Source organism: Narcine bancroftii, chromosome 14 (assembly GCF_036971445.1).
Source record: "Narcine bancroftii isolate sNarBan1 chromosome 14, sNarBan1.hap1, whole genome shotgun sequence".
In the NCBI taxonomy this organism is placed as follows: Eukaryota; Metazoa; Chordata; class Chondrichthyes; order Torpediniformes; family Narcinidae; genus Narcine; species Narcine bancroftii.
The window spans coordinates 61371571-61388121 of record NC_091482.1 but is presented as its reverse complement, the minus strand read 5'-3'; the positions used below and the strand labels follow the sequence as shown (position 1 = coordinate 61388121).

The following is a 16551-nucleotide window of genomic DNA, read 5'->3' as shown; positions in this document are numbered from 1 at the left end:
CTTGGCGTCCATTTAAAGGACTACTTATCATGGACCCACAACACTTCCTCACTAGCCAGGAAGGTGCAGCAGTACCTACACTTCCTAAGGAGTTTGAAGAGGGCAAGGCTACTGGACCCCATCCTAACAATTCTACAGGAGCATAATAGAGAGTGTCCTGGCTGCATCATTGTGTTATATAATAGCATCAGCTCAGATGTCAGCATGGAGGGTGATTAAAACTACTGAGAAGATCACTTGGGTCTCCCTTCCTACTATCAGTGGTTTGAGATTGCAGGGGGAAAATTATAAGGGGAACATGAGGGGAAATTTCTTCACGCAAAGGGTGGTTGGGATGTGGAATGAGCTTCCGGCGGAGGTGGTTGAAGTTATTTACATTTAAGGAAAGACTGGATAATTACATGGAGGGGAGAGGATTGGAGGGGTATGGACCAGGTGCTGGTCAGTGGAACTAGGAGGGTGGGGATTTGTTCCAGCATGGACTAGTTGGGCCAAACTGGCCTGTTCTGTGCTGTATATGGTTATATGGACTACAGGCAGATCCCAAACAATGATGAAAAACAAATGACTTAAAAAGGCACATTGTAATGTAATGTATCCTTCACATGAAACATGTATTTTTCTCCATGTTTACATCATGCTCTATTGATCAATGGTCTATTTCTCAAACAGTCAAATAGCTTTGCAGAGCTTAGAAACAGAGATGTGTGTTGGCTTGTAAATAAACCTCTGAGTTTTTGGATGTTACATTTATTGTGTCTTGGTGCATTGTGAAGACATTACAATGAACATTAGTTAAAAAAAAGGTCATAAGGTAACAAGAGCTTTGACTAACTTTGATCTTCTTTCAGATAACGCTTTTGATGTTTATCCCAGTCTGATATCTGGTGAAGTGCATTTCTTTTTTGTTCCAGGGGGAAGCTTGCTCCTTTCCGTGCCCTCCTGGTAAATATGGGTCCAACTGTTCATCCACGTGCAACTGCAAGCATGGTGGTACTTGTACTCGTACTGATGGTACTTGTATTTGTAAGGAAGGTACAGGCAGCAGCCTTTCACTTATCATTTTTCAAACATTGTAAATGCTTTTCTCTGCTTAATGAGTTGAGGAATGTCATTTGAGAGAGGGGGCATTTCTCCTGGTGTGCTCTGCTTCTTTGTAAGAGGAGCACCTTCCCAGTAATACTTGCTGAAACCTTAAAAAGCTTTGAAAACAAATCATACAGAATTCTCAGCAGTAGTAACTACAATAACATTTTTTAAAACTCCAAAGGTGCTCTAGATGAGAAAAGATCAGTTAAAAAAGAGCACAGAAACAAATTAGCAGGAAGGATCAATAAGGTGCAAAAAGATGGTTTCTAAATGTGATGAGAGACATTTAGAGAGGAGCTTGCTGAAGCAATATCTGAAAGCTTTGCCCAGAAAAGTAGATGAAGGAGGAAGGGGGTTGGAATCTGCTGGTGGGGGCAGATTTTGTGAGGAATATACTAACAAGTGTAGGATCAGGTTTATGGTTGGCAGCTTGCAGAGGTAGGGTGGGGTGAGCTCTGAAAAGTCCTGAAAAGCAGGACAAGAATTTTAATGGTGGGAGATAGCATTCAGAAATACTCAAAAATGAAAACTGCTGGAAGCAGATCAGGCAGCATCTGTGACGAGCGAGTGGTGGTTAACGTTTCAGGTAAAATTCAGCAAGACCTGAGATATGAGGTTACTGTTGGACACGATGCAACTGAAAATTGGGAAGCCAGCAAGGGTGAAGTCAGGAACAAGCATACTTTCTTTCTGGATGTCTGCTGGATGCAAAACAGGATTGGAGCACATATGGGCTTTTCAACCCAGCTTGTCAGTTTTGTAGGTCTTGGTCTGGTGCAAGCTCTGACACAGGTCCTTTCAGCACCCCTGGAGTGACCAATGGTCATGGTCCACAAATTGTGAGACTAATCCTGCTGCTTCACCCAACAGGATAGACTCCAGGGATGGATTCATTGACATTATCCAAGTATCCAACAAGGCAAAGAGCAGATATTTGTTTAGCAGGACTTGGTCCATTTTTTTCTTAACTCTAAAGCAAGTGTAAGTCCAGGAGTGTCAAAAGTGTGAATAATGGTTTCAGTGGCAAATAGATGGAGTGACAGTAGCGATAATATTACAAAATCGGAAATAATTCATCAGAGTGATGGATAGAAAGTGTCTCTAAATTTTCAAAACCAGAACTATGAAATGTTTGATATCCTTGAAAGTCTGTGATTCTTCCTTTCTATTGTCCTATGAACTGAATCACTCCTGGATTTCCCTGATTAAAGCTGAGATTACTCTTACCAGGAAAGGTTTATCTTTGCTTCACATCATTCTCAAAAGGAACAGGCTTCAAATATATTTAAGGTAAACAAGGAATCTGCAGATATGGGAGAACTGAAACAATACACAGAAGTGCTGGAGAAACTCAGCGGGTCACCCAGCATCCAATGTTTCGGGCCTGAAGGTTGTGTATTATTCAAGTACATTCATACAGGTACATGAGTAGGAAAGATTTGGAGGGACCAGAGTCCCAGCAAGGCGCAAACCAGAGATTTGGGACGAGTTCAGGAAGAATCTTGGTTGGACTGAATAGCCTGTTCCTGTGCAGTATAACTCAATGTCTACACATTCGGACAGCTGGAGCACTTGAATGGATCATTTGCCTTAGTGTGAAACCTTGGACATGTCTTTGCTAGGTTGGATTGGATTGGATTTAGTGTTTGTAACTGACAGGAAGTTTCAAACTTGCCTTGCTCTGAATGATGCTGCTTGTCTTTCAGGATGGCAGGGAGTGGACTGCTCTATTCCTTGTTCCAGTGGCACATGGGGAATTCACTGCAATAATAGCTGCCACTGTGCCAATGCGGCAGTCTGTAATCCAGAGGATGGCTCATGTGCATGCTCATCGGGGTGGAGTGGCAAGCAGTGCAATCAACCCTGTCCAGTAAGTTCTGTTCTGAATGTCTAGCTGACCTACAAGATGTGCAGTGCAGGCTTAAACCCATGTTCCACTACCATTGAGTAGCATGCGTATGAAACAAATACCCAACCCGCCCCCTTAAGGGCTGGTAATGGTTGACATTTAATATCTATACTACACATTCCTTTGACAAGCCTGCTACTCTGTATGTTCTCATCAAAATGTTATTTGAATATCAAAATATTACAGTAAAAGTCCTAAAATCTGGAGTGCTCAGGGATTGGGTCTGTCTGGATTTTGGATTTTCTGGATTCTTGGGCAATACTTCTAAAATTCAAATTTAAGGGAAATAAAGAGATGAACAGGTACATTTTGATAGTTTTTATTAATGAAAGATTTTTTCACATAAAATGCAAACTACAAGAAAACAAACATTCATTCATTTCCTTGACTCCTGTGCATCTGTGGCCCTTACTCATGCGCGCAAGCACACAAAAGCCCATTAAATTTAAAAAGTTTTGAGTCGTGCAGATTCTCAGTTGGTCCGGATTTCTGGCATCCAGATTTTTAGACCTTTACTGTAATTGAAATTTTGACATCAGCAGGTTGCTTGTACTTCACATTTGATATGATGGCCCAGAGATTAGATAGCATAATTACACACATCTATGCATCCCATTGTCTTTCTTCTTTGGCTTGGCTTCGCGGACGAAGATTTATGGAGGGGGTAAAAGTCCACGTCAGCTGCAGGCTCGTTTGTGGCTGACAAGTCCGATGCGGGACAGGCAGACACGGTTGCAGGGGAAAATTGGTGGGTTGGGTTTTTCCTCCTTTGTCTTTTGTCAGTGAGGTGGGCTCTGCGGTCTTCTTCAAAGGAGGTTGCTGCCCGCCAAACTGTGAGGCGCCAAGATGCACGATTTGAGGCGTTATCAGCCCACTGGCGGTGGTCAATGTGGCAGGCACCAAGAGATTGTATAATTTGAATTAAATACCAATTATAGGGGAAAATCAGAGAATCCCATCAGTCACAGAGTCTGGAAGAGTTCAAACTACTCCCTATAACGGGAATAATGCACTCATATAGTCCCTCTTTATACTGGCTGGCCCTCTGATTCTTCATCACAGGTTTGCAGCTCCCCAACCTATCTCCAGGAGTTCAGTGTATGGAACTTGTTACAGAGTACTTACAGTGCTGCACTGAGATATTGTGCCTTGTTTTCTCCGTTATAGGATGGAACGTATGGTTTGAACTGCAGTGAAGACTGTGACTGTTGTCATGCAGATGGATGTGATCCAGTCACAGGATTCTGCCGCTGTTTGTCAGGCTGGACCGGTAATTATTAGTACACGTGAAGAGACAGCAACATAATGTAGTTGAATCCTGACGTTGACATTTTGCCATTCGTTTTGCACTCCTAATGATCACAAGGCTAGAAAATTAATTCACCTCTGTAACAGATCATTACAGCAGAATGTTTTAGGATGTCACTTCCATGGAAATCTTGCTTCAAAATGCCAATCAAAAGCATCTGTACACACCAAAAGGCTTCTTCATAGTATTGGAGAACATTAAAACATCCTCTGCCGAGCTATGTTTAGATGCAGAACCTGAAGTTTTTTTTTGTCACCCAGAGCTTAGAATATAAAACAGCACAGCTCAGGAATAGGCCCTTCTGCCCACATATCTACCTATGAACAATGCCCAATTTAGACTAAAACTTTGTGCTTTCCCACGATTCCTATCCCTTTAGTCTCTGCATATTCATGAGTCTGGAAGCCATATAACTGCCATATTGTACCCACATCCACACTACTCTGGTCGCCCGTCGAGGCACCCACCACTCTCTATGTAAAAAAAAACTTGCCCTGCACATCTCCTTTAAACTCTCCACCTTCACATTAAACACGTCCTGAAGTATGTGACATTTCTACCCTGCGAGAAAGATTCTGACTGTCAACGCTATTAATGCATCAGATAGCTTTATAAACATCTATCAGGTCGCCTTAGTCTCCGATGATCCAATGAAAACAATTCAAGTTTCTCTAACCTCTTTTTACAGCTCATATTCTCTAAACCAGACAGCATCATATAACCATATAACCATTTGCGGAGCGGAAACAGCCCATGTTGGCCTTTCGAGTCCGCACCAGTTCACTGATTTATAGAAAAATATCAACAGGGAAGTTCATTTTAATGGACAAGAAGGCATTAAGTTACATAACTTATACAAACTCAATTATTTCCATTTGCTCCAAAAGATTGAGGAGGACCTTGATGATGAAAAGCATCTGGTATTCTTTCCGGAGCCTCCATGTTCTCTCTGGAATGGGGCAACCAGAGTTGCAAAGAGTATTCTAAGTGAGGCCTAACCCAAAGAAGATAGTTTGCAGGCCTACAGGAAGACTTCCAAGAGTGGAGCAGAATGATGGTTTATTTGGACCTGGCATATCCGCGATGTGCTGGAATGATTTTATGATTCGGGTTCTTTACACGTTGAAGTTTAATCTTGAACTATATTTCAGTAAGATCGTTTAATTCCAACTCTGTTTCATCAGCCATCTCAGCCACTGCCTCTACTGCTGCTACTGAGAAGCTCATTACCTCTCAACCACATCAACCATGTGCTACCTCATCAGTCTGTCATCTGAAACTTCCCATCCCTACCCTAATGCAGCAAAGCCCCTTCAGCATTCTTCCCAGTTCTTGACCGTAACCTACACATCTCCCAGATAAACCATCCTGATGTATTAAAATACTCATCATTCCTCTCTCCCTGTAATCTCTGTCATCCTATCAGCAATTCTCAACCTTTTTTTGGTTATAGCCTCCTTAGGACTCTTCTCAAAGTTTAAGGGACCCACCCCCCTTCCCTGTGAAGCAGTCATTTAGTTGGTTATTTCTTACTTCTCTTCTACTGACTATATAAAAAAAATTAAAAAATTTTATGATTTCAGTCCCTGCGCCCCCCCACCACGCCCAAATATGCTATTGCCCCGGGGAGGGGGATATATGGCCACTGTTGAGAATGGCTGTGTATAACCCATCAAGATGCTTGTTCTTTACTTCATTTTCTCTAAAGCTCCCTGCCTTCAGTCTCCTCAAAACTTGCATCTTTAACAATTCTCCATCATTTTTATTTGTTTAGTTACACCCCTTTGCAGTGTCTTAATTGTTACTATACAAATGGTGCTAGATAAATGGAAGCTGTGCAGGAGAATTTGGGTGAGTAGCGCCACTAGCCTGAGGAGATCGCTATGTAGAGAATCTCCTGCTGTCCAGTGTGGTGACAGGTGGATTGCCATCTGCTGCAGGGACTCTCCATATTAAATCATGTTATCACAAGAGAAAAGGTGATCTGGGGGTTGAAAGAAAATTTTCAAAAGTTTACATTGTTTGCTGTACAGATTTTATAAAGGAACTTGTATGTTTGAAGAGGTGTTTCTTCAGAGGAAATATCTGGAGAACTAAAACTGGAACTGGATCTTTTTTGACTTTCTGAATATGGAATTCTGTTGGATCTTGCTGTCATTCTGACTGATGTACTTTATAATAAGTATTAAGAGTAGCGTATCCCTACTTAAATTTGGCTTCACTCTCCTTTCTCAATAAATTAAGCTGTTTGATTAATTTTGATTTGATGATACAGCTTCCTTAAAAAATGTACCTCTCGCTGAATTTGAAAGACACAGAGACATAGCAAAGGAGGGACAGCAAGGAAGCTGAGGTAGGAAGTTGAGAGCTCCTAATTTGTCATTCATTCATGTTAAATTCAAGTCACAAGAATCGAATATGGAGCAGGCTGTGCCCTGTTACTTTTAAAAATGCAGCCACATGAACTAAGAGCAGTCAAGTTCCATTCCAATCCCAGCTGCAATCATTTTATTTCCGGCAGGGATTGTTAAAAGATTATTATTAACAGGCTTTTCAGGAGGAGTTTGGGATGAAGGTCTGAAAGTCGACCACTGGGGAGCTAAATGAGTAACTAAAGAGGTGGCACACACACTCAAGAGATTCAGAGTTGTTGGAAATAAAAATGCTTCTGTGTTGAGGCAGTTTTAAGCTTGGAGTTGAGTGGTATTATCAACATTTGTCTCACTTCTTGCTCGTGAATTCCTTCATCTGAGAAACCCAAAATCAACTGAAATGGTATGTGAGAAAGCTGATTCCACGCTGCACTTCATCACTTCCAAAATGACATCTGTTTGATTCACAGGCTCCCTTGCAGATTAGACTTTACTGTGGCAGGTGAAAGAATTTGGCACAGGGCAACCATTAACTACGAATCAAAATGTTAACGATGTGTGTCAGGGTGCTGATATCCATTTTTCATTATGAATTTTGAAATGTGGAAACTGTTATATTTGAAGAAATCTCCAGTTTGAGCCCAGGTGCTGTCCCGCAGAGCATGCATTGAAGCTGGGAAATGCAATTCTGTTTCAATTCCCTGCCCTGAGGCAGGCTCAGGAAGAGTTTTCAAAAGTCTGGGAAATTTCCAAATTATTTCCTCTACACTCATGAAATCTGATTGTATAATTGAAGAGGTTTCTGGATAGACGCATGAAAATACAGGAAATGAAGGGATATGTATCAGGTGTAAACAACAATTTTACTTTAATTTGAGCTTCATTTTAGATAGGATGGTCAAAAAAGATTTTTGGCTTCACTAATCAAAATATTGATACAGAAATTGGGAGATCATGGTGTAGTTGTATAAGATGTTGGTGAGACCCTTTTGGAGCATGATTATCGTACTGCAGGAAAGATATTGTCAGGCAGGAGAGGCTGCAGAGAAGATTTACAGGGTGACTGAGTGGTTGAGCAGGCTGGTGTTTTCTACCTTAGACTGCAGTGGGATGAGGGTTCATCTCATGGAGGTGTACAAAATCATGAAGAATAAATCAATTGAGCACACTGAGTCTTTTGGCCAGAGTAGGGACTTCAGTAAGCAGAGGACATAGGTTTAAGGTGAGGGTAAGAAATTTATCCCCTGAGGGATAACTTTTTTATACAGAGGGTGGTGGCTCTATGGAATGGAACAGGCTGTTGAAGGAGGTGGATGATTGCAATGATTAAGAAATATTTGGATAGATAGATGCAGTAGCTTATCTAAGGAAAATAGCGCCTATGGCAAGCACTGAAATTGCTCCCCCCATCCCGTTAAAACGTACTTACTTCAACCCTTCACCCGCAACCATCCCTCGCCACTTCTATGCCATCTATTTCACCTTCGCTACCTGTCCTCGCCACTGTAGAACCCTAAAATAGTCATATCTAAAGTTGTGTTGGGTATATTCAGATATTGGAAAATAATCTACACCTTAAAAAAAATGATAGTCATTTCAATTTTTAAAAATCCTCTGACTATTTCAAAGCTGTGAATGCTGGCATTCACTGAATGAAAGCAGTGAACGGCGTTCCCTAGGCCAGGGAGCGGCCAAAGTTAAAGGTGTTGAGTGGATTTCACCGTCCCCAGGTGCCCCCGATCTTACCTTTGGTGGAAAGGTGACTCTCAGCACTGAGAGTGGGAGACAAGCAGAAAGATGCTGAAGCCCACATTCAAACTCACCCTTCAGCACACACCCTCTTCAGCCCTAGCTCCAACAGAGACAGGGGAAGGTTCAGAGATGGGTGTAGGGAGCTCCGGTGTAGGCTTAAACATGATAAAAGAAACTCATCGACACCATTTATATCTTCTTCACAAGAATACCAAATTCCCGTGTGGAGTGAAAGAAAACCTGTCATTCCCCTATAAACCCAGCTGTAATGGACTAGATTGGAATTGGAGCCATTGGCTGTTCCGTTGCCATTAAAGTTGATACAGTTTAATTTTGTGCCTTTGGTGAAGTTTGGTTTGGCACTTTCTGGGTCCCCTCACACCAGTACATTGTTATGAAAGCAGTTGTTGAGAAAAATAGCCACCAAGTTTAACCCCATCATCAACAAAGCTCTACATTTCCTGGTGGTTTTCATTGTCCCCTGAACTGTCACCTATCAGGAATCGAGGGCAAGTCTTCACTGACAATGCAAACAGCTGGTATTTCTGGTCTTCATTGAAACTTGGTAAACAATTCAATTTAACACTGTGCATCCACCGCTGCTGCGTCAGGAATTAGATGGGAGGGGCGATAGATGTCCAGGGCTAGGAGTGAGGCAGTCGGGTGAGCTGAGGATGGTGGTGCCCAGGGCATGTGCCCTGGCTGCCATACCCTAGATACGCCTATGGATAGAATGGGTTTAGAGGGATATGAACCAAATGAAAGGCAGTTGGGACTAGTGTAGTGGAACATTTTGTTTGCTGTGGGCAGGTTGGCGTAAAGGGCCTATTTCCTTGTTGTGTGACTCTATTTTGACACAGGCATGTGAGCCAAAGGGCCTGTTCCTGAGCTGTACTTTTCTATGTTCTATTCTCAAAGGATTTAGGAAAATTACTATGTATAATTTTAAAGAAAGAAAATAACGCTTATAAATGATGGGAAGACATGAGGATAAACATTGTTTTATTTCATGGAGAAAAATTATTACAATTAAGGCATCAAGTGTTGAAGGAACATGGAATGTTTTTCAAGTTGAAAATGTCAGGGCCCTGAAGTAAACATACCATTCATTGTGTCTGTATGTGATTAAAGTGCCCCCTTATTTCATAGCATTCATGATCAGAAATATCTTCAGATTCATGGTACAGAAATAAAATAAAATAAATCACTTATCACCTTCGCATTTGGGCTGCTAATGTGACTTGAAGAAAATAAATCTTGCGCTTTGCAACTTCATATTGTAATCTCCATCCATCTTCTCCACTTAGCAACAGTTTTCTCAAAAAAGCATGATTTCCGGGAGAAATAGTGGCGGCGGAGTCAATTGTATTATTTAAGAAAAGGTTGGACAGGTCTATGGATGAGAAGAAGATGGAGGGTTATGGGCATTGTGCAGGGAGGTGGGACTAGAAAGGGGTGTTTGGTTCGGTGCAGACTAGAAGGGCCTAATGGCCTGTTTCCGTGCTGTAATTGTTATGTTATGTTATAGAAATTTATCAGAGGTGTGGGACAGAGGATTTACAGAACTTGATGAGAGTAAAGAGCAGCTTTGTAATCCACATCTATAATGATCAACTTCTTATCTCAAGTTATAAAAATCCTTTGGATTTATACTTTGGACTTGCTCTAAAGGAAATTCATTCACCTGTATTTGTAATAGCAAACAGACTGCATCTTCCCCACTGAAAGACAATCAGAGGAATTACTGCTCCAATTGCAGGTGAATTCAAATCGTTATACTTCTGACCATCACACCCACCAACAAAGGGGAATCTGACAACCTTCTCTTGATATTTATAGCCATTATGATCACTGTGTCCCCCAACATCAACATCCTGGGGTTGAACATTGGAGAATTGCTTAGAAAAAAAGGTAATAGGGAGAATACAATGAGTCTTACCAGTGAGAGCAGTGAATTCTACATCAGTGGTGGGCAAACTATTGGAAAGGATTCTTAAGGACGGGATTTACAAGCATTTAGAGAATACAGTCTTCTCAGGGATAGTCAGCATGGCTTAATGAAGGGAAGGTTGTGCCTCACGAGCTTAATTGAGTTTTTTGAAGTAGTAACAAAAGAAATGGATGAAGGAAGGGTAGTAGATGTGATGTTTATGGATTTTAGTAACCCATTTGACGAGCTCTTCCATGGGTGACATGCAGAAAGTCATGTGGCATGGGATCCATGAAAATCTGGCTGCATGGATACAGAATTGGCTTGCCTGTAGAAAGCAGAGAGGAGTGTGGATAGAAAGTATTCTGCCTGGAGATCAATGAAAAGTGGAGTTCCACAGGGATCTGTCTGGGACCCCCTGCTCTATATGATTTTTATAGATTACCTGGACGAACAGTAGAGAGATGGGTCAGTAAGTTTTGCAGATTATCTGAAGGTTGGAGGTATTGTGGAAAGTGTTGAAGGCTGTCATAGGTTACAACAGGATATAGAGTTGGGTGGAAAAGTGGCAAATGAAGTTCAATCTAGATAAGTGTGGGGTGCTGCATTTAGGCAGGTCAAACTTGAAGGCAGAGTACATGGTTAATGGTAGGATACTTAACAGTGTGGATGAACAGAGGACCTTGGGGTCCAAATCCATAGATCCCTTAAGGTCACCATGCATATTTTTAAAAATATTTTATTTTAAATTTTCATCCATGTAATTATAATTGTACAGAGTCAATACTTCATTAAATTTTAAAATTGCAATGATTTCATGGTATTAACCCCTCCCCTGACTTGCCCTCCCCTCTCTCTATAAAAGTTATAAATAATAACAATATATTGTTTTATATAAAGAGAAAGTAAAGTATAAAGAAAAAATAATATTATTTTGGATTGCACAAAGGATTAGCTCACACACTGGAATCTTACAGTATTTATATTAAACGACTTTAGGGAAGAAGATTATTACAGGTCTTAAGAGGCTGGAAGTAAATTTTTACATATTTAACCCTAAACTTTGCATATATGGGCTCTAAATTTGTACAAAAGTTGAATCTTTATTTCTCAAATTATATGTTATTTTTTCCAAAGGTATACAGCTTTGAATTTCTGAATGCCATCTTTCCATACTCAAATGTACATTAAATCTCTGCTGAGGCCACACACAGAATATTGTGTTCAGTTCTGGTCATTTCATTGCAGGAAAAATGTGGAAGCTATGGAGAGGGTGCAGAGGAGATTTACCAGAATTTTTTCTGGATGGGAAAATATGTCTTATGAGGCAAGGTTAGCAGAGCTGGGGATTTTTTTTTTGAAGAGAAGGATGAGAGATGACTTTATAGAGGTGTACAAGATTATGAAAGGCATAGATAAGGTAGAAAGTCAGCACCTTTTTCACAGGGTGGGAGTAGCAAACACCAGATGATATTTTTACAAAGTGAAAGGAGGAAAGTTTAGGTAAGACATCAGAAGAGTTGTGGGTGAATGGAATACATTGCCAGGGGTGGTAGTGGAGGTTGGAACAAAAGGGATATTAGAGACTCTTTGACAGGCATGTGGATGAAAGAAAAATAGAGGGTTATGAAACAGAGGGGGGTTTAGTTTATTATGATAGGTATATATGGGTTGGCATAACATCATGAGCTGAAGGGCCTCTACTCTGCTGTAATTTTGTATGTTCCCTATATTCTACTACACACCGGATTAATCCAGCCATTTAAATACTGGTGCTACAAGAGCAGATCAGAGACTGGCTATCCTGCAGATGGTGCATGCTTCTCATGTTCTGACCTTTGCATCATATACAAAGCACGTGAAAATATAATGGAGTAATCTCCAGTTGTTTGTTAGTTCCAACAGTGCTCAAAATGCTTCGCACCAACCAGGTTAAAAGCGGCCTGTTAGATTGGTACTTTGTCCCGTCACCTAAACTTTCATTGTATCATAGCAGAAATGTGTTGCATTTAGTAACCAATGCTATTTTGGCACCATCTCTCAGCTCCACAATCTCTTCCATCAGAAGTACAAGCGTACCAAGATCTGGAATGCCAAGACCCACAAGTTCCCTTCCAAAAGCACACCCTCCCAACTGGAAATGCATCCTTAATTATTGCAGGATCAAAATCCTGGATCTTTCTCCCAACAATGGTGTGGAACCACTTTCACTCCACATGTCCCAATGGGGTCTCTGCACCTGCTGAACAGTAGTTAGGGGCGGGCACTAAATGTTGACCTTGTTGGTGGCACTGTAATTCCCTAAATGAATAAAGTGCCGTGGAATGATAAGAACATTCCATGTATTATTTTCCCAGTAATATTTGCAAAAGAACAGAACTACAGCAGGTGACAGTCATTATAAATATGTGCACAAGTCATATATGAAGGACAAAGCAGTCAGCCAGCGAATGATGTCAAAGTTGCTAAAAAAGAGATTAGAAGCAACAATACTCTCTAGTTATTGCAAGCATGAACAAAGCAACACAATGTTTTATTGGGACATTGACCCGGAGCTAGATAAGACTCTGGTCACACTGCACCTTGAATAATGTGATCATTTCTGGTCAACAAGGCACAAGGGAAACATTCAAGTGTTGGAAATGATGGACCAAAGGCCCACAAGACCAAAGCCGACTGTCAGAGAAGTGAGTGATGAGGAATTGATATAGCAACCTGAACTCTAAATTCTAGAAAGACTTAAAATGTTATAGAGGTATATAACATTTATGTCGTTTTGAAAAGGTTAATCTTGAACATTATTTCCTGACTCTAAGGCAAGTGGTGGAGGTACAAACTCTCAGAAGATTAATGGCTGAAAGTTACACAGAAATATTGTTAGCTCAGTGTTGGTCTCTTGAGTAGAAAACTGGAAGCAGGAGTTTGAGTAGACTTTGTTTGGGTGAAAAGTTAAAGTATGCTTCATCAATCATTACTTCTTGTGAGAGCTTCAGTAAATTGGATAGTTTCCAATCCAAAATCGTGAGGGTGTTCTTCTGGTAATTATGGCATAATATTCAAGTCCTAGAAATGATGAAGTTAAAATACAAATTCATATTGACTCATTTTATTTGAAACTTTATTTCTGTTGTGCTGTTTTAAGAGATCAACACGTTATATACTTGCCTTCAGGGAGATAGTCATAGGGTGAAACAGGATGGCCTTAGAGGGACTGTGGTAAAGTGTGGCCACCCTCCCAGTCAGGAAACTGTTAGCAGGAACATTTTTCAAGAGAGATAATAGAAGTAAAACATGAAAGTCTGCAGACACTGTGGTCGAAGTAAAAACACGATGCTGGAGAAACTCGGTCGGTCAAACATTGCACTTTATGTAGCAATAGATACATAACCAATGGGTGACTGCATACATTTCTTCATACCTTTGATGAAAGGCTCAAACCCAAAATATTTGCTATATATCTTTGTTTTTGCTATATAAAGTACAATGTTTGACCTGATGAGTTTCTCCTGCATTGTATTTTTATTTATTTTGAATAATTATTTTATTAGGCGAGTTAGGTTTCCAATATTTCCAATAGCTGTAGAGCATTTAGCATTAACATAGACACTTCTCCACATTGCAGAAACTTAGAAAAGCATTAAATCACGAGCTACATCGAAGAGTGAAATGTTAATGTGGTCCTTGTGCCGTTATTACTGGATGGTTTGCAGCTTGATCACCGGCTTGGCATCACAGAGCAGTGTGTGAATCCGCACAGTATCATAGAAGCTATGAGTGGCTACCAATGTTGTTTTCAGTGAGAGAAGTCCATTTATGCTAGAGGGCAGCAGAAGGAACTTTTGGCTTGTTTCCCAATAAATACTTTGCTTTGGTCACATTTGGAGCATAGTGTGCAGATCCATCTCCACATTACAGGAAGGATGTGGAGGCTTTGGAGAGGATGCAGACCAGGTATTGGACAGTATTAGCCATACAGAGAAATTGATCAAACTTTGTTTTCCTTGGAGTGTCGGAGGCTGAGAGTAAAACATGAAAGTCTGCAGACACCGTGGTCGAAGTAAAAACACAATGTGCGGATTCACACACTGCTCTGTGATGCCAAGCCAGTGATCAAGCTGCAAACCATCCAGTAATATAACATTATGAATGACAACTAATGAATAGATAGTCAAAGTTTTTATCCCTGGGTGAAAATGTCAAATACTGAAAGTATATCTTTAAGGTGAGCAGGGAGAGTTTAAAGAAGATGTGTGGGGAATATTTTTACACGGAGAGTGTTTATTAACTAAAGACTGGAACAACCATGAACCTCATTGACTGATCGAAGCAAAGAAAAGGGGGAGCATGCAAGGGGAAATGGGTAGGATCAGTCTTGGGAGGCGTGTCCAGCTGGCAGCAGCCTTTCATGGCATACAGTGGTTTACCACACACATGAAAAGCCAGGAAATAGAGGGATACAGAGCATATGCAGGCAGATAGGATTAATTCAAATTGGCATCTGTTCTATGCAGACATCATGGGCTTAACTGTTCTATGATGAAGGCAAGCATGCCATACACCTTCTTTATCACCCTGTCCTCTTGTTTGTGCATCTGTGGCATATTGTTAAACTCCACCATGTGCTATAGCTCTCTTGTTATCTTCCAGCTGTTGCCTGCCCTCTTAACATCGGTATTCTCCAAACATTGCCTCCATTGTGCAGAAGGTTTTTGGAGGTTGAACTTGAGAAATAGTTTTACCATCTCTAAAGAGTTTTATGATGGGTTAATGAAATGCTGCCATCAAGGAGCTATGGACTTGGCCCAAGTCTCCGCATCAATGCTCCTCAGGGTCCTGCCATTAACTGTATAATTTCCTCCTTCATTTGACCTCACAGTGTGCAACACTTAGCGATTATCTGGATTAAAGTGCATCTGCCATTTCTTTGCCCACATTTCCAACTGTCTATACCCCATGCTATCATTTGATAACCATCCTCGTAATTCTACCAGTTTTCAATACTGCAAACTTACAACCAGACCTCCTACATTTTCTTCTGCATCATTAACATGTATATCACAAACAACAAACGTCCCTGCTCTCATCCTGGGTATTTTTAATCTCTCTCCCCTCCCCACCCATTCCAAACACTAGAAGAATCATAGGATTTCAGAGAATTATTCTTATTTTTCATAGATCTGTTCTGTTTGCTTTCCCAGGGATTCGCTGTGACAATGTATGTCTGCAGGGACATTGGGGTCCAAATTGCTCTATTTCCTGTAACTGTGACAATGGGGGATCCTGCTCACCTGAGGATGGAACTTGTGAATGTGCACCTGGGTACCGAGGAGCCAGGTGCCAGAGGAGTAAGTGTGAAGCTAAAGCTGGTTACCTGATTTTTCCTTTTACTTGCTTGGTCTCTGCATTTAATCCTTGGCAAGAGGAAAGGAAGTATTCTGTCTCACAGATGCCTGTGTAAGCATATCACTGATCTTCATCACTCAACAATTGGTGGTTGCTCTGGAGTTCCTTTGATCATTTTTGATTGGTATTTATACAAAACCTGAATAATTAGTTTACTTTCAGAGCTTTTCTTTTATTTTCAGTCTGTCCTCATGGATTTTATGGCCATCATTGCAACCAAGCTTGTCCCCAGTGTGTGAACAGTAATGGACCTTGTCATCATATCACAGGTCACTGTAGGTGTTTGCCTGGTTTTACTGGTCCCCTCTGCGACCAAGGTAAGGAATGAGTCAGACTAAAATATAGGAACACAAAACTGAAGCCATTTTAATAGGTGGCGTTTCTCTTGGCAAAACGTTCCTGATCTCTAGAACACTGAAACACTGAGATATACTGTATAAGGAACTGTGGGTGTGAACTCTATCTCTCACTGGATCCAACTCACCCAATCTCTCTCCTCTATTCCAGCCTCAATGGATTTGCTTTGCACTAGCAGTGTCAAGAATCAGGAATGTAAATAGCCTGAGAGTTGTGTGTATGGTCTAACCAGCCAATTGCAATTTGTTCTATTAATTTTCCAACACAATTTTAACTCACTTTTTTTGCTATTACACAGCAGCAATATAAATTTTCCTTAAAACCTGAGAGTTTCAAGAGAGCACAGGAAATGAGAACCTAGTGAGGTTCAAGGATGCAAGAAATAATAACGTGCTGAGGTTTCAGAGGACGCAGGAAGTAAGAACCTGCT

General features: G+C 40.9%; 1 protein-coding gene across 3 annotated transcripts in view; it reads left to right on the top strand.

Moving 5' to 3' along the window:
* megf11 (multiple EGF-like-domains 11) overlaps positions 1-16551 on the top strand; it is a 270916-nt gene that overhangs the window by 208122 nt on the left and 46243 nt on the right. For all 3 annotated transcript variants that reach the window (XR_011348711.1, XM_069910932.1, XM_069910933.1), the window contains 5 exons: positions 915-1035; positions 2796-2959; positions 4166-4268; positions 15560-15706; positions 15947-16081. Coding sequence is in view for 2 of the 3 variants with exons in the window: in XM_069910932.1 (XP_069767033.1) it covers positions 915-1035; positions 2796-2959; positions 4166-4268; positions 15560-15706; positions 15947-16081 (670 nt within the window). In the remaining variant the exon portion in view is untranslated. The remainder of the gene's footprint in view (positions 1-914; positions 1036-2795; positions 2960-4165; positions 4269-15559; positions 15707-15946; positions 16082-16551) is intronic.